The sequence below is a fragment of the Tursiops truncatus genome, chromosome 9, assembly GCF_011762595.2.
Source record: "Tursiops truncatus isolate mTurTru1 chromosome 9, mTurTru1.mat.Y, whole genome shotgun sequence".
NCBI lineage: Eukaryota > Metazoa > Chordata > Mammalia > Artiodactyla > Delphinidae > Tursiops > Tursiops truncatus.
Genome location: NC_047042.1, coordinates 68,074,748 through 68,100,076, shown reverse-complemented (window position 1 = coordinate 68,100,076; position 25,329 = coordinate 68,074,748). Strand labels below are relative to the sequence as shown.

The 25,329-nt window shown below is 36.8% G+C and overlaps 1 protein-coding gene and 1 pseudogene across 3 annotated transcripts in view; one reads left to right on the top strand and one right to left on the bottom strand.

Moving 5' to 3' along the window:
* Nucleotides 1-25,329, top strand: part of IMMP2L (inner mitochondrial membrane peptidase subunit 2) — a 905,154-nt gene that overhangs the window by 65,317 nt on the left and 814,508 nt on the right. For all 3 annotated transcript variants that reach the window (XR_004528164.2, XM_019925347.3, XM_033863160.2), the window contains exon 4: nucleotides 18,569-18,672. Coding sequence is in view for 2 of the 3 variants with exons in the window: in XM_019925347.3 (XP_019780906.1) it covers nucleotides 18,569-18,672 (104 nt within the window). In the remaining variant the exon portion in view is untranslated. The remainder of the gene's footprint in view (nucleotides 1-18,568; nucleotides 18,673-25,329) is intronic.
* On the bottom strand, nucleotides 14,401-15,006 carry LOC101319345 (ras-related protein Rab-9A-like; annotated as a pseudogene).

Sequence of the window (25,329 nt, the reverse complement as noted above, 5' to 3'; positions counted from 1 at the left end):
TTGAATTATTTACCATATATCTGTGCTACTTTTAGCTTATTTTCTTGTTTCTAATCTCAATTAGAATCTCAATCTCAATAAAACAATACCAGTTGTTTTATCAATTTATATTATTTTCATTGTAGATTTTCTTACTAGTTTATAAACTTAGTTTTTATTTCCTCTTCCTAATTTTACTTTTATATTATCTTTCTACTTTATTAAAACTTTAAAATGTGTGTTCTGCACTTTGTAGCTTTAAGAATGTTTTTTAATTTTTTAAGATATTTTAAGAATATTAATTTTTTTTGCTTTATTTAGTTTACTTGTTTTACCAGCTAATTTTCTTCCTCCCTCCCTCCTTTCCTTCCTTCCTTCCTTCCTTCCTTCCTCTCTTTCTTTTTTACAATATAAACCATCTTTTATTTCTGTAGTTTTTAAAATGACCGATAGGAAGCACAGAGTGTCAGCTGAGAGAATGGCACATTCACTTAGGGTGGGAGACTTGTAGATTTTTACAGTAATAGCTTCTCAATGAATCATAAGTCCCTCATTGATTTGTATAGTTCCCCCCACATTGACTCTGGCCATGTGACTTGCTTTAACCATGGGGCATCAGCAGATGTTATTCAAGTGGAAACATGGTGAGCACTTGTGAACTGGGAACATGCAAGAAACTCAGGCTGTCCTGCTAGAGGGCACATTGAAGGACAAATGAGACATTCTGGTCAACAATCCCCAGGTAAATACCTGACATATGACTAGGGCCATCTAGGACTTCCAGCCCCATTTGAGCCCCATATGGTTACAACCACATGAGTGACCACAGGAGAAAGCAGCAGAGGATTTGCCCCCACTGAGTGGAGCCCAAATTGCAGCATCATGATCAAATAAATGGTTATTCTTTTAAGGCACAGTTTTGGAATGGTTTGTCGTGCAGCAATAGGTGACTGAAACTAAAATTGGTATTATTAGTGAGGTGATGCCATAACAAAATCCTAAAATATGTTGCATTGGTTTTGGGACTGGGTTGCAGTTGAGGTCTAGAAAAACGGTAAAGGGATTGTTGGCAGAGGCTGGAAAAATGACAAACAACTGTTAATGGAATTTGGAGAGGTGGTGAGGAAACTGTTATTGGAGATTGGAATGATGATGATGCATTTTTATGGTTCTGAAACAATTTTAAAAACTGTCACTTACAGGAATTTAGAATACAGAAGATGTATGTACTGAATTTGCGGATCTGGCTTAAGGATCCAGGCAGAATGTTGAAATTGTCAACTGGCTTCTGATAGCTTTGTATAAGGTATGGGAAGAGAGAAATGAACTTAAAGCAGAAATTAGAGGAAATACAGGGTGTCCAGGAATTTCTGTATTGGAAAATAAAACCGTTTCTTTAGTAGTCTCTGGTAGGCAAAAGTAAAAAGTGGCCTGGAGTAAATATCAAGTACTCTTTATTAAGATCTTAGAAAGATTTAAGGTAGATCCTTTTATCTAGATGAAAGAGATGATAAGATGATAAGAATCTTAAGGGTTTTGTGCCCTAACAACCTAACACTTCCAAATTAGAGCAAGATCTAGTTTGAAAGATTTATGGATATAGTTTTAGGGGGAATAGAATGAACCTCAGTTAGATGCATAGGAAGTCTACAAAATTTTAAGAGATTAGAATTGGCTTATACTAAAAGGGATGGTCAGTTTAAAAAAGAGGCCTCTTGGCCTCAATTTACTATGAATAGGAGCATTTCTGTTTAAAAAGAACCCCAAAGCCCAGACAGCAGAGCAAAGAGCCATGGAGAAGAATAGATTAGGAAACCATTCCAGATAACAGAAATGGGCCCTAATTAAAAGAATATTCCTGTCCCTGTGTTAGGAGGCTCTGACAACATCTGCTGCTGGATTTTAGACCTGTATGGATAAATGACTTCTGTGTTTCTCCTATTCCCTTTTAAAATCTATTGTAGTTATCCTGTCCCCTGTCTTTCCATTGTATGTTGGATATTTGGGGGACAGACAGTTTTTTCTTTTTGCTTCGTAAACTTCTGATTCAAGATGAGCTGCGTTCAAGTTGTACCCTCATCCATACTTGGAGCTGATGCATATTATGAGGTAATAAAATTTGATCCTTTTGCAAAAGTCAGAGGAGATGTTGGAAATCCTGGGAAGGGTTGCATGTGTTTGCGTGTGGGAGGGATATGATTCATTGGGTCCAGATGGCAGAACTTTGATAGATTGTTACATTAACATCCCCTCCCCTCCCCCCAACTCCTATAAGCCATGCCTCTTGGTTCTCAAGCTCTTTTGTAGAGTCCTACCCTGACTCTTGGCTTGGCCATATGACTTCCTTTGGCCAGTGGAATTATAGCGAACATGTCTACAGAGGTTTGTTAGATGCTTACACATCTGGGATCACTGCTATCTCTATGATTGCAGTTGCCTGAATGATCTGAGGTCACACTAGCTTACTAACCACCTGGTTAGTCATTTAGCATGGCCTAAATGGAGAGGATCAAGAGCAAACAGCTGATTACTGTTTTAAGTTTTGAAGTAGTTTGTTTTATAGCAGTAGATGAGTAATATAAGGATTGTATGCTTTTGTCCCTTTTATCTGCCACAATGCTTTTTGATTCCTTTCAATAGATTGTTTTCTTCACAGTCCATCCCTTGAATTCTAATAGCTTTGATTTATGTAATTCAGAGGTCCCATGGACCAAAATTTCTCTTTATACGCACTTGTACTGCTAGAATGGGGGCTTTTTTTTTTTTCATATGATGCAGTATCAGGTTCAGCAATGAAGAGCTGAAGGATTTAAAATCCATGGTCTCATTTTCACAGATTTGTTTATAGATATTGTACACGTGAAGTGAATAGATTGCTGTGCACTGCACCTACTTGGGAGTTTGGCCTCTTTGGAGTTATGTACACCTGGGGAAATCATCCCAACAGCCTCCTAAAAACCTTTTTTTATTTGTTGAACCAAATTCTTTCTGTTGCTACACATCTTACTATGAACTTCTTTTTGGGTCAGGAGGGCACATCAGAGGGAAATGTGGTTTCTTCTGGGCAATGGAGAAGGATGTACTAGTGAATAAGAAGGCCTTATTCAGTTTTATGAGGACGTTAAAGATTCATCAGTATATAGATGTATCTTGGTGTCAGTACATAGATGTATATATGTAGCTGGCTTAGATTACATATAGTAATCTGTCTTCTTGTTACTATGTAGAAATGTTTATTTATATCAATTTAATATTTCATTAATTATACATCATCTATCTCATTTTGTGATTAATTAGAACTATTAATTTGAATAGCTGTCTCAGTATGTTTTATTAGCAGGGAAACACCATACACATATTTAATGGTAGTGTTTTGTAGTAATTGCATTATTGCATTGAACCAGAAAGTTTGCAGATTGTAAACTTGCAGTCTAGTTACAGTGATGTGAATAAAGCGGATGCTTAAACACTAAGGAACTTAAGAAGAAAGCAAACTTCAAAAATATTTGTAATAAAAAGATATAAGAATCAGATGCTTGGGGCTTCCCTGGTGGCGCAGTGGTTAAGAATCTGCCTGCCAATGCAGAGGACACGGGTTCAACCCTGGTCCAGGAAGATCCCACATGCTGCGGAGCAACTAAGCCCGTGCACCACAACTACTGAGCCTGCGCTCTACCCATGAACCACAACTACTGAGCCCGCATGCTACAAATACTGAAGCCCGTGCACCTAGAGCCCATGCTCCACAACAAGAGAAGCCACCGCAATGAGAAGCCTGTGCACCACAACGAAGAGTAGCCCCCGCTTGCTGCAACTAGAGAAAGCCCGTGTGCAGCAATGAAGACCCAATGCAGCCAAAAATAAATAAATAAATAAAATTGTGAAAAAGTATAAATAAAATTAGATACTCCTCTATTTAAAAAAAAGAATCAGATGCTTTTTTTCCCTTAAAAAGTTAATTGCTTCATTCTCTCTAAAGCACTGCATTTTGATTGAAGAAAACTTGGACAACATAGAAAAATACACAAATAAAAATAATTTACATCACCTTCCAGAATTAATTACTTTAAGATGTTATTGTGTAATACTAATAGTTAAAAAGTACTGAGTGATCAGTGTGTTTCAGGCATTATAGTTTAGTATTCAGTTTAAATATAATAGTTTGTTTAATATCCCCGGAAATCCTATGATGAAGGTACTATTACTAATCCATTTTACAGATGAAGAAACAGGAGCAGAGAGATTAATCTGTTGAAGATTACACAGATTTAAGCCCAGACTTTTGACTAAAAGTTTGCATTTCTAAACCATTATAAGTTCTTCTCATACCTTTCTGCAGTTTTCCTTCCTCCTTCCCTCCCTCCTTCTCTCCCTTCCTCCCTTCCCTTTCTAAGCTGGATCACACCAATTTGTTTTTTTCCATTTATCACATTTTCATCTAATTTATTTTGCCAGACATATCCAAATATCCTTAAATATTTCTCTGCAGTGTGATTTTTAATGGCTTCTGGTATCCATATATAATATGGTTTAACCATTACTATTTTAATCAGTTTTCTATTATTGGTATTTAAGTTGGCTCAGTTATTCACCTATCATAAATAATATGAGCATCCTTGTACATATTTTTGATTATTTCCTTAGGATAAGTTTCTAAATATGACATTTCCAGGCCTAAGGATAAGACCACTTTAGATACATTTTGGCAAATTACCTTTCAGATAGTTTGTAAAGATTTTTATTTGTACAAGCAATATATGAGAGTGCCTGTAAAACTTTGATGTGTCCCTATATATACATAGAAAATATAATCTAAAGAATGAAAAATTAGCAACTCATTATTCTTCCAAGTTAAATTAAAATGGTATATGTCCATTTAAAAATTTTATTAATACAGCTTTAAAGGCTTTTTAAAAAAAAGTTAAGAAATTTAGTATCTACAGAAATACAAATTATTTTTCAGTGAATAAAACTTCATGCAGAAATATCAAAAGGATGAGAAAATATTCACCTCAATTTAAAGTGAATATTTTTTAAAAGGCTCTTAAATCTCTGACTAAAATGTGATTCGAATCATATTTGGATTTTCAAGGGTGAGGAATCCCATTGCCTAGCACAATGCCTAGCAGAATTGGAATTCAGGAGTTTTTCAGCAATGAAGGAATGAATGAGTAAAAGAAAGCGTGAATTAATTTTTATAACTTCACTTCCTTAACAAAGGCGTCCTTTGTTGTCTTTTAAGTTGGGCATATAAAAATATATCTCTGTTCCAGCTCATGTGAAACCTGTCCAAAGTCTACATGTGTGAGCAGAGAGAGGCTGCCAGGATTATCTGGTCAAGGTGGAGTGACTGGTCTAGGCCAGAGCTCTAAAGTGATTCTGTGAAGCGGGAAGGTTTCTAATGGGGACTTCCTGGTATTGCCACATGCTCCTGTGGGGGCCTGTGGAAGCTGGTGCAAGTGTGAGGAGCCCATTATTCTAAACTTATTAATAAAGTGTCATATGTAACTAGGACTGAATAAGTATACATTTCCTGAGATGCTTTATGATATGAATTTCTTCCCTTTAGCACTCAAGTGTAACTGAGTATGTGTGTGTGAGTCTAGGTTTTAATCATCTTGCCAGGTTAAGGGCCCTGAGGTCAAAAGTTTGAATAATTTTTGAATTAGATGGATGGTCATTGTAGGGGGTCAAGTATTCAGGGCTATGGGTGATAAGTACCCTTTACCTGGAAAGAATGCTCCACTTCCAACTTAAAGCTTCATACAGACTTGGGTACGGTATAGTCCATTTTATTATGCATACCTTGTAAGACAAGTCTGAGAACTCTAGAAGCCATGCAAACAATAAGACACCTGAATAGCAAGAGAAGGAAGATGACATTTTACACAATTTTATGCATGTTTTTTCAAAAGTATGGCATGTAATAATAATAATTGTTCTGTAATCAGAATATACTTATTTTACATGTACCTCATTGCTTGCTGGCTAGTGCTACAATGTTAGAAAGTTTACAATGAAGTATTATTTCAGTTTCTTCTCTTACTTTAACAGTCCCGCTCTGCCGCACCTCACCCCACCAATCAGTTCTCTGAAATAATGGTTCTTCCAAAGAAGTCTGGGGGCTGCTGTTGGTTCCTGTGGCTGCCACTGGGGACTGTCTTATTGAAAAGCACAAAATACTATTTAAACATTTTAGATTGAATATAGTCAGGGCGGGTAGTGCTCGTTATAGGTCTGAAAAGATTGACAGTACTGCTCCCAAAGATGTGAGGTTAAAACCGGGCTTTATTGGTAGACTATAGGTAGTGAATTGTGGCTGTGGACTTCTTTTGTTTTAATTAAAAAGTGAATGAGAGAATAAATGAATAAGAAATTTGTAGAAAAAATCAAAACCATAATAATATCATTTATTATTTGGCTGTGGCTAAATCTTAAAAGGTGAGAAATCTATCATGTCTCTGTTAAATTCTCTAGGGGAGTTATATTTTCCTAAATCAAGACATATATTTCCCCCAAACTGTCATATGATTTGAACTTAGACACAAGCTGAGAATTTAGGATACCTTGACAATAATATTTGTTCTTAGGAGAAATAAAAATCCGTCAGATTGATCAGAGAGAACGTTAAAGCTCAACTCCTGTGTTATATTTGTTTCAGAAGCAGGTTTGATATCTGCCATTTCAAGGTTTAACATAATTTATTAACATCTGTTGAAATCTGCTGACTTATATTGTCTTTCTTAGAGTGAATGATATAGTACTTAGGTCAGAGCAAAGCATATAACCTCTTTTTAATGTAACTTAAAGTTTTCCCAAAAAAAAAGATAGAAAAAGAAAATTATAATCTCATCAACCAGAGCTAATTTAAGATTTTTTTTTTACCGTGTACCTTTATTTATATATGTATGTATGTTTTAAAAATGAAACTTAAAAACATAATGGGTATAATGTTTCGGGTTTTTAAAAAATTTTTATTTATTTTTCACTGCGTTGGGTATTTGTTGCTGCACACAGGCTTTCTCTAGTTGCAGCGAGCAAGGGCTACTCTTCATTGTGGTGCACGGGCTTCTCATTGCAGTGGCTTCTCTTGTTGTGGAGCATGGGCTCTAGGCACACGGGCTTCAGTAGTTGTGGCTTGTGGGCTCCAGAGTGTAGGCTCAGTAGTTGTGGCGCACGGGCTTAGTTGCTCCGCGGCCTGTGGGATCTTCCCAGACCAGGGCTCGAACCTGTGTCCCCTGCATTGGCAGGCGTATTCTTAACCACTGCGCCACCAGGGAAGCCCAGGCATCATGGTTTTCTAGAAGATATTTTTCAATAGTTATGCACATTGAAATTTCATCTGGATTACTTCCTAGAGGCAGAACAATTGAGATCCAAAATAGAAGTATGCTTACTTTATTTGCTTAGCTGAAATGAAACAATGCACCAAGAATTTAGTAGTCGGTGGGGGTGGTGGTGGTAAAAATTTCAGCCTGAGGACTTCCAGTTTAGTTCAGGCGTACCTCAGAAGTATTGCAAGCTTGGTTCCAGACCACCGCAATAAAGTGAATAGCACAATAAAGCAAGTCACATGACTTTTTTTGTTGTTGTTCGTTTCCCAGTGCATTTAAAAGTTATGTTTACATTATTCTGTAGTCTATTAAGTGCAATAGCATTATGTCTAAAAATAACAATGAACATATCTTAATTAAACAATACTTTATTGCTAAAAATTGCTAACCAGCTTTTGAGCTTTTAGTGAGTCATAATCTTTTTGCTCGTGTAGGGTTGTGCCTCATTGTTGTTGCTGCTGATTTATCAGGGTTGTGGTTGCTGAAAGTTGGGGTGACTCTAGCAATTTTTTTTTTCCACAGCATGTATGTTTCTTTATCAATAGTAGAAATAGTAGACAAAAAAAAAAGTTGAAAGTTGAAAGTTGAAATTCCTCCTTGATCCATGGGCTACAGAATGGATGTTGTGTTAGCAGGCATGAAAACAACATTAGTCTTATACATCCATCAGAGTTCTTCGATGACCAAATGCATTGTCAATAAGCAGTAATATTTTGAAAGGAATATTTTTTCTGAGCAGTAAGTCTCCACAGACCTTAAAATATTCAGTAAACCAGGCTTCCCTGGTGGCGCCGTGGTTGAGAGTCTGCCTGCCAATGCAGGGGACACGGGTTCATGCCCTGGTCTGGGAAGATCCCACATGCCACGGAGCGGCTGGGCCCGTGAGCCATGGCCACTGAGCCTGCGCCTCCAGAGCCTGTGCTCCACAACGGGAGAGGCCACAACAGTGAGAGGCCCGCATACCGCAAAAAAAAAAAAAAAAAAAAAAAAATTCAGTAAACCATGTTGTAAAGAGATGTGCTGTAATTCAGACTTTGTTGTTCCATTTACAGAGCACAGGCAGAGTAGATTTAGCATAATTCTTGAAGGCCCTGTGATTTTCAGAATGGTAATTGAGCACTGGCTTCAGCTTAAAGTTACCAGCTGCATTAGCCCCTAACAAGAGACTCACCCTGTCCTTTGAAGTTTTGAAGCCAGGCATGGACTTCTCTCTAGCTATGAAAGTTCTGGATGGCATCTTCTAGTATAAGGCTCTTTCATCTACATTGAAAATCTGTTGTTTAGTGTAGCCACCTTCATAAATTATCTTAGCTAGATCTTCTAGATAATTTGTGCAGCTTCTACATCAGCACTTGCTGCTTCACTTTGCACTTTGATGTTATGGAGATGGCTTCCTTCCTTAAACTTCATGAACCAACCTCCGCTAGCTTCAGACTTTTCTTCTGCAGCTTCTTCACCTCTCTCAGCCTTCACAGAATTGAAGAGAGTTAGGACCTTGCTCTGGATTTGGCTTTGGCTGAAGGGAATGTTGTGGCTTGTTTGATCTTCGCTCTAGACCACTAAAACTTCCTCCATATCAGCAATAAGGCTGTTTCACTTTCTTATCATTTGTGTGTTCACTAGAGTAGCACTTCTACTTTCTATCAATAACTTTTCCTTTGCAGTCACAATTTGGCTAACTGACCTAAGAGGCCTAGCTTTCAGCTTTTCTTGGCTTTCCACGTCCTTTAGTCACTAAGCTTAATCATTTTGAAACAGGAGGAAAGGGGGCAGGGCACAACCTTTAAAAGAATGACATAGCCCAAAGACACGATGTAAACTGATTAGAACCAAATAGGTCCAAGATGGTGGAAGATTTGACTTCCAGTGGACCTTGAATCTCATTATATGCTCATTGTAATACATTAGCATATGCTAAATGCACACACCCACCAGCTCCATAACAGTTCTGAGGCTGACCATCAAAGATCAAAAAGTGTGCAGTGGCCCAATCCTGGAAATCTCTGCCCCTTCCCCAAAATAACTGGAATACTTCTCCCACTCATTAGCCTATGAAATTACCTGCCCCTATGAAAACTGACAACCCCATACCCTGGTGCCTCTCTCGCCTTCTGTGATGGCCCACACTCTGTCTATGGAGTGTGTTTCTCTCTAAATAAATCCACTTTTTACCTATCACTTTGTCTCTCACTGAATTGTTTCTGCCATGAGATATCAAGAACCTGAAGTTCAGTAAGTCCTAAGACCAGGTGTGTGATCTCAGTTAAAAGAATGTGGGTTCAAGTCCCAATCTGAGTTTCATGGTTTTAATTTTTAGCTTTTGATTTAAAGTGAGATACCTATAACTCTTCCTTTCACTTGAACACTTATTGTAGGGGTATTGACTGACCTAATTTCAATATTGTTGTGTCTCAGGGAATGGGAAGGCCGGAGTGGGGGGAATGACCAGTCGGTGGAGCAGTCAGAACACACACAACATTTATCGATTAAATTTGCTGTTTTATATGGACACAGTTTGTGGTGCCCCAAAACAATTATAATAACAACATCAAAGATTACTGACCACAGGTCACCATAACAAGTATCATAAATGAAAAATTTGAAATATTGCTAGGATTACCAAAATGTGACACAGAGACACGAAGTGAGTATATATTGTTGGAAAAATAGAGCTGATAGACCCTTGATGCAGGGTTGAAACAAACCTTCAATTTGTAAAAACAAAATATCTGTGAAGCACAATAAAGTGAAGAGCAATAAAAAAAGGTATGCCAGTTTTTGAAAGGAAAAACATTCAGGGCAATAAGCAAAGGCTTAATCTTATCTTGAATCTTATGGAAAGGATGTTGTACTTGATTTTGTTTCCCTTTGTCCTGTTGTTGCTGTAGTCATCATTATCATCTTATTTGTTGACTGGTATCATGCACTGTTAAGAATGTTTCCTGGATCCTCTGATTTAATTCTCATATGAGAACCCTATGAGGTGGGTGGTACTGCAATTCCCCACTTTATAGATGTGGAAATCAGGTTTAGAAACGTTAAATAGTTTGTTTCAGGTAATCTGGCTAGTAAGCAAGTGGAGCCCAGTTTTGAACATAGTTTTCTGTCTTTAGAGCAAGGGCTATCCAAAAGACTTATCTAAGTTGTTTGATATTTTTTTTTTCTTTTCTTTCTTTTTTTCAGTTATACATAAACATGTGTCTATTTTTTTCAAATTCTTTTCCCATTTAGGTTGTTACAGAACATTGTGCAGCGTTCCCTGTGCTATACAGTAGGTCCTTGTTGGTTATCTGTTTTAAATACAACAGTGTGTACAAGTCCAAAAGACTTATCTAAGCTGTTTGATTTTTAATCCTAGTGCTCCACAGTAGAAGCTAAGGAATTGATTGTGTGAGAATGTAAATCACTGAAGTAAAGAAGGGCAGAGCTGCTTTTGGGTTTATTTTCTTCTTTATGGGTAATCCCAATGACTAGCAGTGTTTTCCCCCTTGCTGCTGGAAATCTCTTGGACTGCAAGCAGGAACATCTGACACAGTCACACATTTTGAGATACAGGTAGAAACTCCTAGATTGGACAGGTTGTGGAGGAAAGGGAACCCTCCTACCTTGTTGGTGGGAACGTAAATTGGTGCAGCCACCATGGAAAACAGTATGGAGGTTCCTTAAAAGATTAAAAATAGAGTTGCTGAGTTGCTGTGTGATCCAGCACTCCCACTGCTGGGCAGATATTTGGAGAAAACTCTAATTCGAAAAGATACATGCACCCCAATGTTTATAGTAGCACTATTTACAATAGCCAAGACATGGAAGCAACCTAAATGTCCATCAACAGATGAATGGATAAAGAAGATGTGAGATATATATATATATATATATATATACACACACAGACGTGCGTGTGCGTGTGCGCACACATACACACAAAGAAATATTAGTCATAAAAAAAGAATGAAATAATGTCATTTGCAGCAACATGGATGGACCTAGAGATTATCATACTAAGTGAAGTAAGTCAGAAAGAGAAAGACAAATATCATATAATATCACGTATGTGGACTCTAAAATATGATACAAATGAACTTATATACAAAATAGAAACAGACTCACAGACATAGAAAACAAACTTATGGTTACCAAAGGGGGAGGGGTGGGGAGGGATAAATTAGGAGTTTGGGATTAGCAGATACAAACTACTACATGCAAAATAGATAAACAATAAGCTCCTACTGTATAGCACAGGGAACTATATTCAGTAAGAATACATTCAGTTTTATATATATGGAAAATACTCTAAAAAAAATATATAACTGACCCAATTTGCCATATACCAGAAACTAACACAACATTGTAAATCAACTATACTTCAATTGAAACAAAAAAAAAAACTCCTAGATTAAATATTCTCTGAGGTTTCTTACTTCAGAAAACATTGTTATTTTCAGTTGGTTATAATTTTGACGTAATCTCTGGGAATCTAGGATTTAAAATATTAACAACATGACAAGAAAATATGGACTCTTTGGTTACATTGGGTTTCCAAAGTTTATGACTTTTAATTTAGATTTCATGTGTATACCTTTGGTTTGAAAAGATTGCTTTCTCTGTCTGAAGCAAACTGCCCTTCCACAGGGAAAAACAAGTTGTAAAATTTCCAAGAAATAACATGGTTTACTAATTTTTCTAAAATTGCATCATCCAAATGAAGTTTTCTTCATTTCTTATATAAAATTTTCATTTTGAAGTTAGTGCATTATTTTTCTTCTGAAAAGTTGTTTTAGAAAACTCAGGAGTAAAGTGTACTTATTTTTTTAAAAAATTTTAATTGAAGTACAAACAACTATGGTTTTTATAGTGCTATAGGAACAGTTTCCCAATTACAGAAAGTTTCTCTTTATGAAAAGTGTTATTCATATTCATAAGTGTTATTTACATTTATAAATGAATTGTAAAGAAAATTTTATTCTGTTTTGATTAGCATTATCTTATTATGGCTACTAATAAAGCACTGTCCAACTTTATTCCTAATGCTTAAATTGCCTACTTGATGCAACACAAAAAATTTCTTACTGAACTTACTCATCCAGAGTATATTTTCTTGGAAGATGTATACATTGTTTATTTTTTAAAAATTAATTAATTAATTTTTGGCTGCGTTGGGTCTTTGTTGCTGCACGTGGGCTTTCTCTAGTTGCGGCGAGCAGGGGCTACTCTTCATTGTGGTGTGCGGGCTTCTCATTGCAGTGGCTTCTTTGTTGCAGAGCACGGACTCCAGAGCGCAGGCTCAGTAGTTGTGGCGCACGGGCTTAGTTGCTCTGAGGCATGTGGGATCTTCTCAGACCAGGGCTCGAACCCGTGTTCTCTGCATTGGCAGGCAGATTCTTAACCACTGTGCCACCAGGGAAGTCCAAGAGATGTATACATTGTTTAGATAACGTACATTGCTTGGGAAACATCTTAGTTAAATATGCTTTCAAACACCTTTAATCTTTTAAACTTCAAAGCATAGAAATACTATTTTCCAGCCACTGTTCTGGGATTGGGGATACAAAAATGAATAAAGTATGGTTCCTGCAACTGAGAAACTTACAGTGAAAGAGTCATATGTATAGGCTGATACCTGTAATAAGGTTTTAAGAGCTATCCCTGAAGTTTACCTAAATTGCTAAGGGAGCACAGGTGGGGGAATGATTAATTTAGCCTTGTGGAGGAGAGGAAAGGTAAAAGAAAACTATTGTTTCCTTTGTAAAAATCAAACAAGGTCTTCCAGGTGTTGACTAATGATTCTAATATTTTACTTCTTGAAATTAGACGTGCTTCCTTCTGGGTTTTTTTTCCCCTACATAAATCTTTTGTTTACAATGCATTACCTTTTGGTTCTAACAATTAACATTAGAAAAGTTGGTAGATGATTGATTCTGTAAGGGAAAGATGAATGCAAGTGTCAAGATTTGAGTCTATAGGGATTATTCGGTCCCTAACCATGGAGCACCAGGATGTAATTTCCTAATTTCTGCAAGGGAACTTCAAGTTTTGTTGTGTTTTGTTTTAAGGCTTCACAGAGAAGTCACTATTATCTGAGCTGGGCTTTGAAAGATAAACAGAATTTTTCCAAGTAGGGAAAAGGCATTCTGGGAAGAGGGAAAGTCTGGTGATAGGTGACTCGGAGAGAGAAGTTGAGAAGGACTCAGTAGTTTTCTAGTATGGGGGATAAGGTGAGTGGTGATACTGTTAACTAAGGAGGAGAGTATAGAAGTATATTCTGGGGCTAGGATGGAATATGGTCTCTGTTTTGGGCATGTTGATTTGGGGAGTCTTTGGAAATTTCATTAATTGATTTTTAAAAAATTCTTTCCACTAAAATTTATTAACATCCTTACTTGCCCACGTATCAAGAAGACATAAGAAATAATCTATTCTCAAAATGCTTATGGACTCTTGGAGAGAGAGAATCCAATAATTATAATATGTGCTTAAAACTGCTATGATAGCAGCAGTCACAGGTTTTGATGGGCAACTTGGGAGTTTTGATCACCTAATGGAGACTGAAGATGGGAATGGGGAGGAGAGATAAGGAGTGATAGGAAAGAATTCCTATGAGATTGACTCATGGAATTCAAGTTTTTTTTTTTTTTCTGGATTTTAATCTTTAATATCTAACATTATTGCTTTAGGACATGTTTTCCCTGAACCAGGAACAGAATGCTAATTATATAAAAATATACACATAGAAAAAGTAGTTCTCCATTTTCCCAGGGAAAAAACAGTAACTTCTAGAACACTCAAGTGTTTTGTTTTAATTATAAAAGTCTTGGTCATCTCATTTATTAGCTCTGTAACATACATATTTAAATTAAACATTATTAGACAACCATTACAACTTATAAATGTAAGGTGCCATTACTGAGTAAATAGAGTCTCCTGTGAGTGGATGTGTCCCTTCTCCCGCCCACTAACAAGGCAGTAATATGGTTAGTTTAATTTTATGAGTACATGATCCATCCCTGCAAACACTAATTCTCGTCTCCACCCTGTGCTTATCTGTGCAAGTGTATGAGCTGGTTAGATCTCACGGGCAACCTCTCTAACTTCAACAGCAAGATGAGCTGGGCTTGGGCTTTCAGTGCAGACTAATTGTGTCTGTCTGAATCAAGTGATCTGACCTATACTCGGTAGCAAGCACTCTTCGAACTGCTTCCTCAAAGGCCGCTGTGACATTCGTGGCATCTTTTGTACTTGTTTCAAAGTAAGGATGATCGCTGTTGTCCCTGCACCAGGCTTGAGCTTCTTCTGCAGACACCTGCCGCTCGCTGATGTCAACCTTGTTACCCAAAATCACAAAAGGAAAGCTTTCGGGCTTTGTCACAAACGCATAATATATGAATTTTTTCTTCCAGTTTCTCAAGTTCTGGAAGCTTTGAGAATCGTCGACGCTAAAAGTATGCAGGCAACAGTCAGAACTTCTGTAAAATGGCGTCCTCAGGCTTCTGAATCACTCTTGACCGGCCGTGTCCCAAATCTGTATGGTAACAAAATGTCCATCCACCTCCAAATCTTTATTTAAAAATTCCACACCTATTGTATAGAAGAGCTGGGTATCCAACTTATTAGACACATATCTGTTCATTAGAGAACTCTTTCCAACTCCACCATCTCCAAGGAGAATTACTTTAAAAAGCAGTGATTTTCCTGCCATTTTTAATCTCAACATCTCTGATTTCAGAACCCTAATTGTTCAGTTCAGATATCATCATTATCCCTAGGGCTGTCGGGAAAGATCCACTTGGGCACGGACCGCAGGAAAAGCCGTTCACCACTGTGCCAGGGTCATTATAGGAGTGCAGGGAGTTTCTCGCGGCCACACGGAGGAAGCCCGGGAGCTCCGGGCCAGCCTGTCCGGGTGCAGAGAGGAAAGAGAGAAGGTCGAGGACCCGGCGCGCAGGAGGCGTCGGCGGCACTGCCCGGGTCCAACTGCAGTTGCTCCCGTCCAGCACCGAGGGAACAACGTGGCGACGGGGCGGGGCCCTTAAGTGTTGTTTTGAAGTATGAGTTAAACAGATTGTGGGAAGAGGGAAAGAGGGGGAAACATTTCAGGCAGGAATTTTGCTTAGATGATGCCTTGGGAGTGTGAGGAACTAACCTGTGTATAGGGAGCACTGCTTGTGGTTTAGTGTTAACTTGTAGGAACTATGTAAGTGGGGATTGGTAGGTCCTGCAGATCATATGTCTCTTGATTTTTATGTTGAACACAGTCATGGTGGTAGTGTCAGGAAGCTAGTGAAGGATTTTAAGTAGGGGAATGGCTTGATCAAATTTGATGCCCAGCAACCAGTTAGAATTATGTTCTAGAATTTCAGAAATGCAGTTGGGGGGTAGGGTATGAATTTAACTAGGGGTCACAATAATGGATAAAGTGCTTCCTGTTTAGATGTGGAGACAGGTTAATAAAACTGACATCACAGTATGCGAAGTGTTGTAGTATGCAGTGCTATGTATTGAGTATAGAGGAGGAAGTGATTTGGGACTTCACTTTTAACAGTCATAGGTATATGGGTGGTATTTGCAACTGAGAATATTGATGATCTTTTCTAAGGAAATAATATAAAGCAGAGATGAAAGAACTGATGGTAGAATTCCAGAAGAAAGCAGCTTTCATGGGATAATGGTTAAAGAAGAATCATCTAAAGCTATGATGTTAGCACTGTGGGCTACAACTGATTTGTAGGTTGCAAATCAATAATAGTGGATGGGAAATTAATATGGTTGGCTATAGACAGAATTTTAAAAATATGGATTAAGAGACAAAGAAAATACCAGGGTGTATGAAGTAAAGGTAATTATTATTTTGTGGCATTTTGTTCAGATGTGTGTATTCGTGCATGTGTGTATTGGGTAAAGTGTAAAATGTCTTTCTTATTAAGAGTTGTAATCACAAACTTTTGAAAAACAATAAAAGACACTAAGGAAGAGCAGTTGGAAATAATTAAATAACTTTTGTTCTTCACTACTCTGATGGCAAGGAAAAGAAATGGACCCAGAGCAAGTGCAGTAGAAAGGAGATTTTCTCTTTATGTGCAGGTGGTCTCCCCCAGGCCGCCTTTGCCACAGCAATTATGTAGGAAGAGAAATACAAAGAAATAAGGGGAAAGGACTTGCAAGATACAGAACTCAAAGACAGAGAGGGAGAGGAAGAAATAGAGAATATGAATGGGAAATATGGGTGAGAAAGAATAAACCCCTATGGAAGCGTGACTTTCAGCTTAACCCTACTGTGTGATGGCAAAAGCTCCATACCCTAGCACCATGGCCCAACAAAGCCCCTTGGATTTATCCTGCCATATCAGCTCTGTTCCTTATTAGGGATAGAGCCAGAGGAGGAACCTGGGGAAAGCGTACAAAACTACCTCTAATTAAAGTTGTGATTTAGTAATATCAATAATAGAAGTTATTGAGAGCTTAACTATGGGCTAAGAACTATTCTAAGCACTTTAAATGCATGATCTCACCGAATAAGTTAATATTTGTAAAGCCCTTAGAACGATGTCTTGCACGTGGTAAGTACTCGGCAAATATTGGCTATTATTATTATTTAATTATTAATTAGAGAATAGTTACTAAATATCACCATTTTACTAGTAAGGAAATTGGAGTATTATAAAGTTAAGTAACTTAAGATTTTATAGTTATAAAGAAGTAGAATCATGCACTTTTGAGTTGGAGGTGAGAGACTGACTAGTATAGGTGCATGAAGTTGTATGATGACTGGTGCTTGAAATATGATGGTAGAGAGGAGACAAGATGGGCCATAAGTGAAAGATATTATGAAAAGAAAATCCCTTTAGCTTGGTGACTGGTTGGATATGAAGTAAAAAGATAATTAAGATTTTAAGTTGGTTGACTGGGAAAATGGTAAATAAGGATGTAAGAAAATAAGGAAGAAAATTGTTTTGATAGGAAATGATGACAAATTCCATTTAATCATGTTGAATTTTATGTCAGATAGTCAAGTGATGATTAGCAGGGAATTGAAAACTAAAGTTAGAGATATTTAGGCATTATCACATAAAGGAGTTGCAGAAGCTGTAGAAGGGTTTGAGACCCCCAAGGATAACCAATATTTTTTGGCCACAAAAAATCTGGGGAGTCAAAAATAAGATCATGATAATAGCCCCCATGCAAAATTTCCACAGCTTTGCCCACATCTGCTTTGTAGAACCTACAGGTAATACCAGGAATCTTTAAAAAAGAGTATGTCACTACTGCTCCAGGGATGGGCTGTTGTCTGGCATGCACTGTTTTCCTCGCTCCTGCCCTGGTTGCTGTGGCTGTGTCTCCTCTTGCGGCCACCATCTGTGAAGGTGGAGCGCCTCAGCTGTGGTTTGGTACCTTTCCCACCACCGCAGAAATTGCTGTTTCCCCTATGACGTTCTCAGAGACCCTGGAGGGTCAATGGTGATAAAGCTTTCCTACTTTTTCTCATTCTTTTGTCCACCCTCAGGTTTCAGACTTGATATCCATTGGCTTTTTCTGCACCCCTGTCCAGGTGACAGGTATGTTGGCTTTATGGCTCCTCAGTCAGTTTTTTATGCCTAGATGATTCCTGACCTTCAGATGAATTCTTACACGAAATGTTTCTCAGTTTTTGCCCCGTCAGTCCTTGGCACATCTAGACTTGTCTGAATCCTAAGGTGAAGGTTACTTATTAGGCTTAAACTGGAGCCAGGACCCTTGTTGCATGCTCTCTGGAGAAAAGAGAGGTCAGATTGGCAAATTCCCATATTTTCCAAGATTATCCCATCACTCGTTTCTTCTGGTCCCTTTACTTCTTCATATGGGTGTTTTCCTGGTTGATTTGAGATTATTTCTTCTTTTCTCCAGATGGAACGATAATGTGTACTTACTGTGGAATTAGATCCTATCCGAATATTTTGTTGGGAGGTTTGATTCACTTTTTCCTTTTAATTCCTCTTACAGGTTTCCATGCTCTTTGTTGGAGTTTAGTAAAGATTTGAATATCTAGCACGTTTTCCTTTCAAATAAGTATTGGTAATGTATTTTTTTTTTTCTGGTTCTCTGTGAAGAATCCCAACGAGCCTTTTTGAAAACTCATCATTTGCAGTTATTTTAGAACAGCAATTTGTTGAAAGCTACCATATTAGAAATGTTTTATTGCACTGCACTACAGCTATGAAGTGCAAGGAACCATGAAGAATGAAAAATACAAATGATAGATGTGTCTCTTTCATCTTATTTTTTAGCCTTCTTTGAATCCTGGGGGGAGCCAGTCATCTGATGTGGTGCTTTTGAACCACTGGAAAGTGAGGAATTTTGAAGTACAACGTGGTGACATTGTGTCATTAGTGTGAGTAAATCAGAAACATACTATATTCATATATAAGATTATTTATAATTATCTGATTTAACTAGTAATTCACTGTTTATACCATATTGTCAATTATTAAATTAATAGGTCCATTTAAAATATTGATATAATGCATTTTTCAAAATCAATTTTGAAATGTAACAGTGCTATAAGAAAGGATTTTTCTTTTATACTTAAAATATATCAGTTGACTGACATACCCGGATTTGGTAGAACGTGTTTAATGAAATGTTGATTAGAAATTATTATATTGATGATCTAGAGTACATGAACTTGGTATTTGGGTAATTTTGAAATTCCACATTTTGGAAGCAACTGTTAAGTTACTCTCATGGTTTATTAGCTTGTGTAGCTACAAAATATTTCTAGACGATGATAATTGTGACATGAAATTCAGTGGCATTTATATATCGGTAATTTAACTGAAAAAAGGAAGTTTGGAAGACTAGTAGACTGGAGGCTTTTGTATGGGACCAAAAGGTGGCACTGTTTCTCTGTTAAAGTATTAAGACTGGTCCAGAACAAAAATTTCATAGTGTAGAAAAGGAATGTCAAAATGTACATAACTGACACAATGATAGTCCTAGTACATGCTTGAGATTTGTTTGTTTATTTTAAAAGTAAATTTACATTGAGAAGACTGCAACATAACTTGCCTAATTTCTGCTGGTTTCAGCTACTTATAAAAATGTTTTAATATGATTCCCTGTTATGCCAGTTAGTGCTTTGGGGTGGCAATTAATGTAGCAATTACTGTTACTTGTTTAGTGATAGTAAAAATCCTCCTGTTTGGTGAAGACTTCCAACTTATAGTTCTGATTCTTGAATTGGAATGATTGTTTTTTGTTGGGTGATAATTTATAATTGGTAAAAGCAAAACGTTATCTACTGGTTCATACTTACCTTTGTCTAGTACTTTGTGGAAGTAGATATTTTCTAAATGTGTCTTAGTCAAACCTGTTCTACCAAGATTTGAAAACATATTAAGTAAATCTGGTAAGTAACTAATGAAATAAATTTGAGTGACGTTTTGTATGGCAGCCATCCGAGGATGGGAATTAAATGCCTCTCATGTTCTTGAGTGCTTTCTTTAATATTAACCTACTCTTTGGAGTATACTTTTATTTTGTCATTCAGGGAACTGTTTCTGCAACCTCCTTAACAACCTTTCCATGCTGGGTTAGCCTGTCGTGCACTCATTATTCTTTTGCCTTTGGTTTGACAAGGTTACATCCTCGCTTAGTGGTGGAGAGGATACCCACCCAAGTGAAAGAGGTCACACTATAAGCAGACAATCGTGCAGTAACTTTTTTCTCTGAGAAACATACTATCTCTAACCAAGTGAATTTGAATAGGTAGTTGGGAAAAAAAAAAAGGCTCCTTAAAATTCAGGGTTGCATGGGTCCATAACAGTACCCTAGCATATCATAGACTATGTAAAAAAGAGAACACTATTCATTTATGTAAATATTAAAGTAATTGATATTTATTATATAAATTAATTTCAGAAATAGTGTATTCAAATTAAGGTTGATATACTGAATTGTAGCTACTTAGGTCGAACTGTATTTTTAATGAGTTAATTGTGCTATATCTCTGTCATGTACAAATAACACAAATTTTCTTTCATAATGCTTGTTACTAGCAGGAACTACTTACATATAAGAATGCTTAGTGATTGGTATCATGTTATTTAATAACAAATAATCATTAAGCAGTAATTGTTGCTTTCTTTTTATGAACCAAAAGTCTTATACTAAAATCTTCTTTAGCATGATGTAATATAGTAAAAGACACTGTTTAAAGTATCTTTTTAGTTTTAGAACAAAAATGCTTTCTAGACACATGTCCTTACATTAGAATATCCTATCTATGTAAGAAATGTGTGACTAATACGGAAATGCATGACTAAATTTTGAATTTATGGCTAAATATAAAATATGATAAATATAATATTGGTATTAATAACACATTTTATTGATATATAAGTAATCTTTGGAAACAAGGTAGTTTGACAGTTTATATTTTAAGTTATCGTCGGACAGCATTTTATGTATTCAGAGTATGTGGAAATGCAGCATTTCTATGATAATATTATATATGCATTTCTGGAAAACGCAGTTCATAAATTCATACTTAAGTTACTAGGGCTTATGCATGTTTGTAACCAGAGCACTAATGAAAATAACAACAATTCCAATAGCACCATTTAAAAGACATATGAACTTTCTAATAAATAAACACTGCAGTAAATGTCGGATTTTACTTAAAAAAGGTGAAGGTAGCTTGATGGAAGACTATATAAGGAAGGGTTGAGGCTATCTATATTTACAAGGGCCAGGGGCATTATTACCAGAAGTTGCAAGTAGAGGAAAGATTGCAAGCTTTGTACAAAATGTACTGATCCCAGAGATGTATGCTCAGCTCATTGTTTTGTGTTACTCTGTTTTATTTATTTATTTATAACTTTATTTTTTAATGAAAACAAAGATCCCGGTTAACCTTGCTTTAAGCACTTCTAGGAGAAAGGTTGAATGTATAATACTGATTCCTTCTTACTTTGCTGCCTTTAGTGTACTTAGCCTTCAGCTGTTATTATTAATGAGGCAAAACATTAATGATCCGGGAAGAAAATCAGATGTGAACCAGTGCAGCTTCTGCTTTATACTGAAAATTCTTTCTCCATTCTTTCTCACCAGTTGCCTATGAGCTAATTCATGTTACAGGAACACAGGATGTAGCAGAGCAGACTTCTATTGTAAGAAATTTCATTCAGAGCTTATTGACCAAGGCCCGTTTCCTAAACCAACGAAGGTCTGGGTGGGGGAAGTGTGCATATTGGAATACGCTTCTTTGCATCTCTTCCTTTTCCTGTCACTTTCTTTCTGTTGGTAGCAGTGGGGCTACTGTTTAAGCACATTATTCAGTAATGTTAAATCAAACGGTGTATTTGTTTGATAACGTTACTGGTCGCACAAAACATTATTTGCTGTCATCAAGTCCTCAGTGTTAGAGTGTAAGTAGGTGACATCATACTGTCTTAGTGGATTTGCAAACTAATAGTGGTGATTAAGGTGGATTTTCTATACCTTGGAATCGACTTTTCATTAACCTGTGTGATGGCCTTACTGCCATAGACTTAGCATAAGTAGCACTATTTTATAATGATATATCAATTGCCATCCGTTGGGACAGAGGTTCCTTCATAATAAAGTTTCAAATAATCACATTTAAAAGTGTTTTAACTTTTCACTTTGAAATGACTTAAAGAAAGGTTGTAAAAATAGTATAGAGAGTTCCCATATACCCCTAATTTTTTTTTCTGTTTTATTAAGGTAAAATTGACAAAATTGTAATATATTTAAAGTGTGCACTGGGATGAATTGATATATGTATACATTGTGAAAGAATTCCCTCCATCAAGTTAATTAACACGTCCATCACCTATTTACGGTGAGAACATTTACTCTCTTAGCCAAGTTCATTATATAATACAGTGTTATTAACTATCATCACCATGTTATACATTAGCTCCTCAGACCTTACTCATCTTATATCCCCCTAATTTTAACATTATGCACAACCACAGGACAATTATGGAGACCAGGAAATTGACATTGATATAATGCTATTAACTACTCTACAGACCTTGTTTGAATTTCACTGGTTTTCCCACTAATATCCTCTTTCTATACCAAGATCCTACCCAGAATCCTATATTTCATTTTTATTTTTCGTGTCTCTCTAGTCTCTTTTAATCTGTGACAGTTCCTTGGTCACTCTTTATCTTTTTGACCTTGACACTTTTGGAGGGTCTGGCCAGTTGTTTTGTAGAATGATCCTTTTCAGTGTTGGAGGGTCAGTCTGTCTCTGGTGAGGAAGCATTGCTGTTGATGGCAGTTGCCGGGGAAGCTGCAGCAGTGGCAACTGCTGGGGAGATGGATGAGACAGGGTCAGAGGAGAAGGAAGTTTTCAGGCACAGCTCTCTTCATTTCTTAGGACCACATACTTAGGTCATGACTAAGAGGTTCCATGGCTTCTAAAAGTCCACACAGTGAAGTTTATAGATGATAGGAAGCCAGGAGGTAGAGCTGTGAAGGTGGGGGAAAAGGCTATAGTTTGTAGTAGGGGTAGAAGGGAAGGAAATAAGGCTAGGGCACAGAATATTCTATATTGAGCCAGCATTCAGTTTTAGAGTAGAAGGTTAGGGTGAGGGAATTCTCATTTAATGAGCACCCCTGTATGTCAGGCCTTGCATTAAGTGCTTTGTGTATGCCATTTTAATTCTCATAACAGTATCTGGAGATAGTTATTATTTTATTTTTGTGGGTGGTAGACATATTTACTTTTTAATTTATTGTTTATTTAGGTAACTGGTTTATAACATATGTTTCATATGTACAACATTATATTGCTACTTCTGTATACACTAAATCTTGTGGACATAGTTATTTTTACTGTGATGAAACTGAGATTTGGCAGGTAAATGGCAAGTAATTGGCAGAGCTAGAATTTGAATCCAGGTCCATTTGACTCTAAATCTCTATTGCCTGATATAGTAGGCATATGTGGCTATTGTGCACTTGAAGTGTGGCTACTGCCGCTTGTTAAAATGTTAATATTTTGGATATAGTCAGTCAAATAAAATATATTATTATAGTCAATTTCACCTGTTTCTTTTTCCTTTTCTAATGTGGCTTGTAGAAAATTTGAAATTACCTATGTGATACACATTACGTTTCAGTTGGACAAATTCTGTGTCTAAACCTTTTTCCATTGTACACTGCTGCTTTCCTGGAGTGTTTCTAAGGTGAACTAAGATGAGATCCTAAAGTCTGAGGTGGAAAAATACTGATGTATCTCCTATGAAGCAAAGCAGACTCCCAAAGACAGGAAAACACTGTGTTGGTGAGAGTGTTGGGATGATCAAGTCCAAAGGGAAAGGGAAAAAGACATGCAATCTACAAAGAGAAAAAAAAGTAACCACAATATTTTTTTTCTTGTAGCACTGAAGTCCCTTTATTTTAAAAAAATCATTTATTTATTTATTCTTTACTGGAGTATAGTTGATTTACAATATTGTCTTAGTTTCAAGTACACAGCACAGTGATTCAGATTATTTTCCACTACAGGTTACTGAATATTGAACAAGATACTGAATATTGTTCCCTGTGCTATATAGTAAATCCTTGTTGCTTACCTATTTTATGTATACAGTTTGTATCTATTAATCCCATACTCCTAATTTATTCCTTTCCACCTCCTTTTCCCCTTTAGTAACCATAAGTTTGTTTTCTATGTCTGTGAATCTGTTTCTGTTTTGCATATATTCATTTGTATTATTTTTTAGATTCCACATGTAAGTGATATCATATAATATTTGTCTTTCTCTGACAACTTCACTCAGTATGATATTTTCTAGGTCCATCCATGTTGCTGCAAATGGCAATATTTCATTCTTTTTTTATGGCTGAGTAATATTCCATTGTGTGTATGTGTATGTTTGTGTGTGTGTGTGTGTGTGTGTGTGTGTGTGTGTATCTTTCTACTCTCATCTTCTTACGTATATCTCACCAGTTGTCTCTTGATGGGCATTTGGATTGCTTCCATGTCTTGGCTATTGTAAATAGTGCTGCTATGAACATTGGGGTGCATGTATCTTTTTGAATTAGAGTTTTTGTCTTTTCCGGATATATGCCCAGGAGTGGGATTGTTGAATCATATGGTAGCTCTATTTTTAGTTCTTTAAGGAGCCTCCATATTGTTCTCCATAGTGAGTACACCAATTTACATTCCCACCCACAGTGTAGGAGGGTTCCCTTTTCTCCACACCCTCTCCAGCATTTATTGTTTGTAGACTTTTTGTTGATAACCATTTTGATTGGTATGAGGTGATACCTCATTGTAGTTTTGATTTGCATTTCTCTAATAATTAGTGATGTTGAGCATCTTTTCATGTGCCTCACAACAGTTTTTAATATTTACTGACTTTATCATTTTCCAGTCACTGAGCTTAGTTCTACATTCATTTTTATTTAATCCTCATTAAAATAAACCCCAGTAAAGTAGGTACTGTTGTTATTCCTATTTTATAGATGAGAACACTGAGGTACAGAGAGGTAAACTAACTTGCTTGTGAACGTACAGCTGGCTGGTAAATGGAAGAGCGAAGGTTTGAAGGGCTTCCCATCAAATCCAGTGTTCTTTACTGTCAAACTATAAAGCCTCTGTATACTGTGGTGATGGTTTGGTTGAGGATACTTACTCATTCTTAGCAAAGAAGTCATGCAGACCCTTGTATCTCTGCATCTATCAGATTATCCCCATTTCTGTAATGAAATTTCTGATACAGTGGTTCCTGAAATGTCTCTTTATTAGTAGCAATAATACTTTATTACGAACATACAGTCTGCATACAGTTTTGACAGCTGGTTTGCAAAACGCTAGACTAATTGCCATTTTCTGACTGTGATGACTACGTCTGTAGCAGTAAATATGAGCAAAGAGTTATGAAGAATTGAGCCAGGGAAATAGATGAAATAGAATAGAGCCCTTGGGGGCGGGGGAAAGGTGCTAGTTCCTTTGTGTCTTGAGTGCTTATAAATCTTTAAAGGTCCCTTGACCCACCAAGGGAAA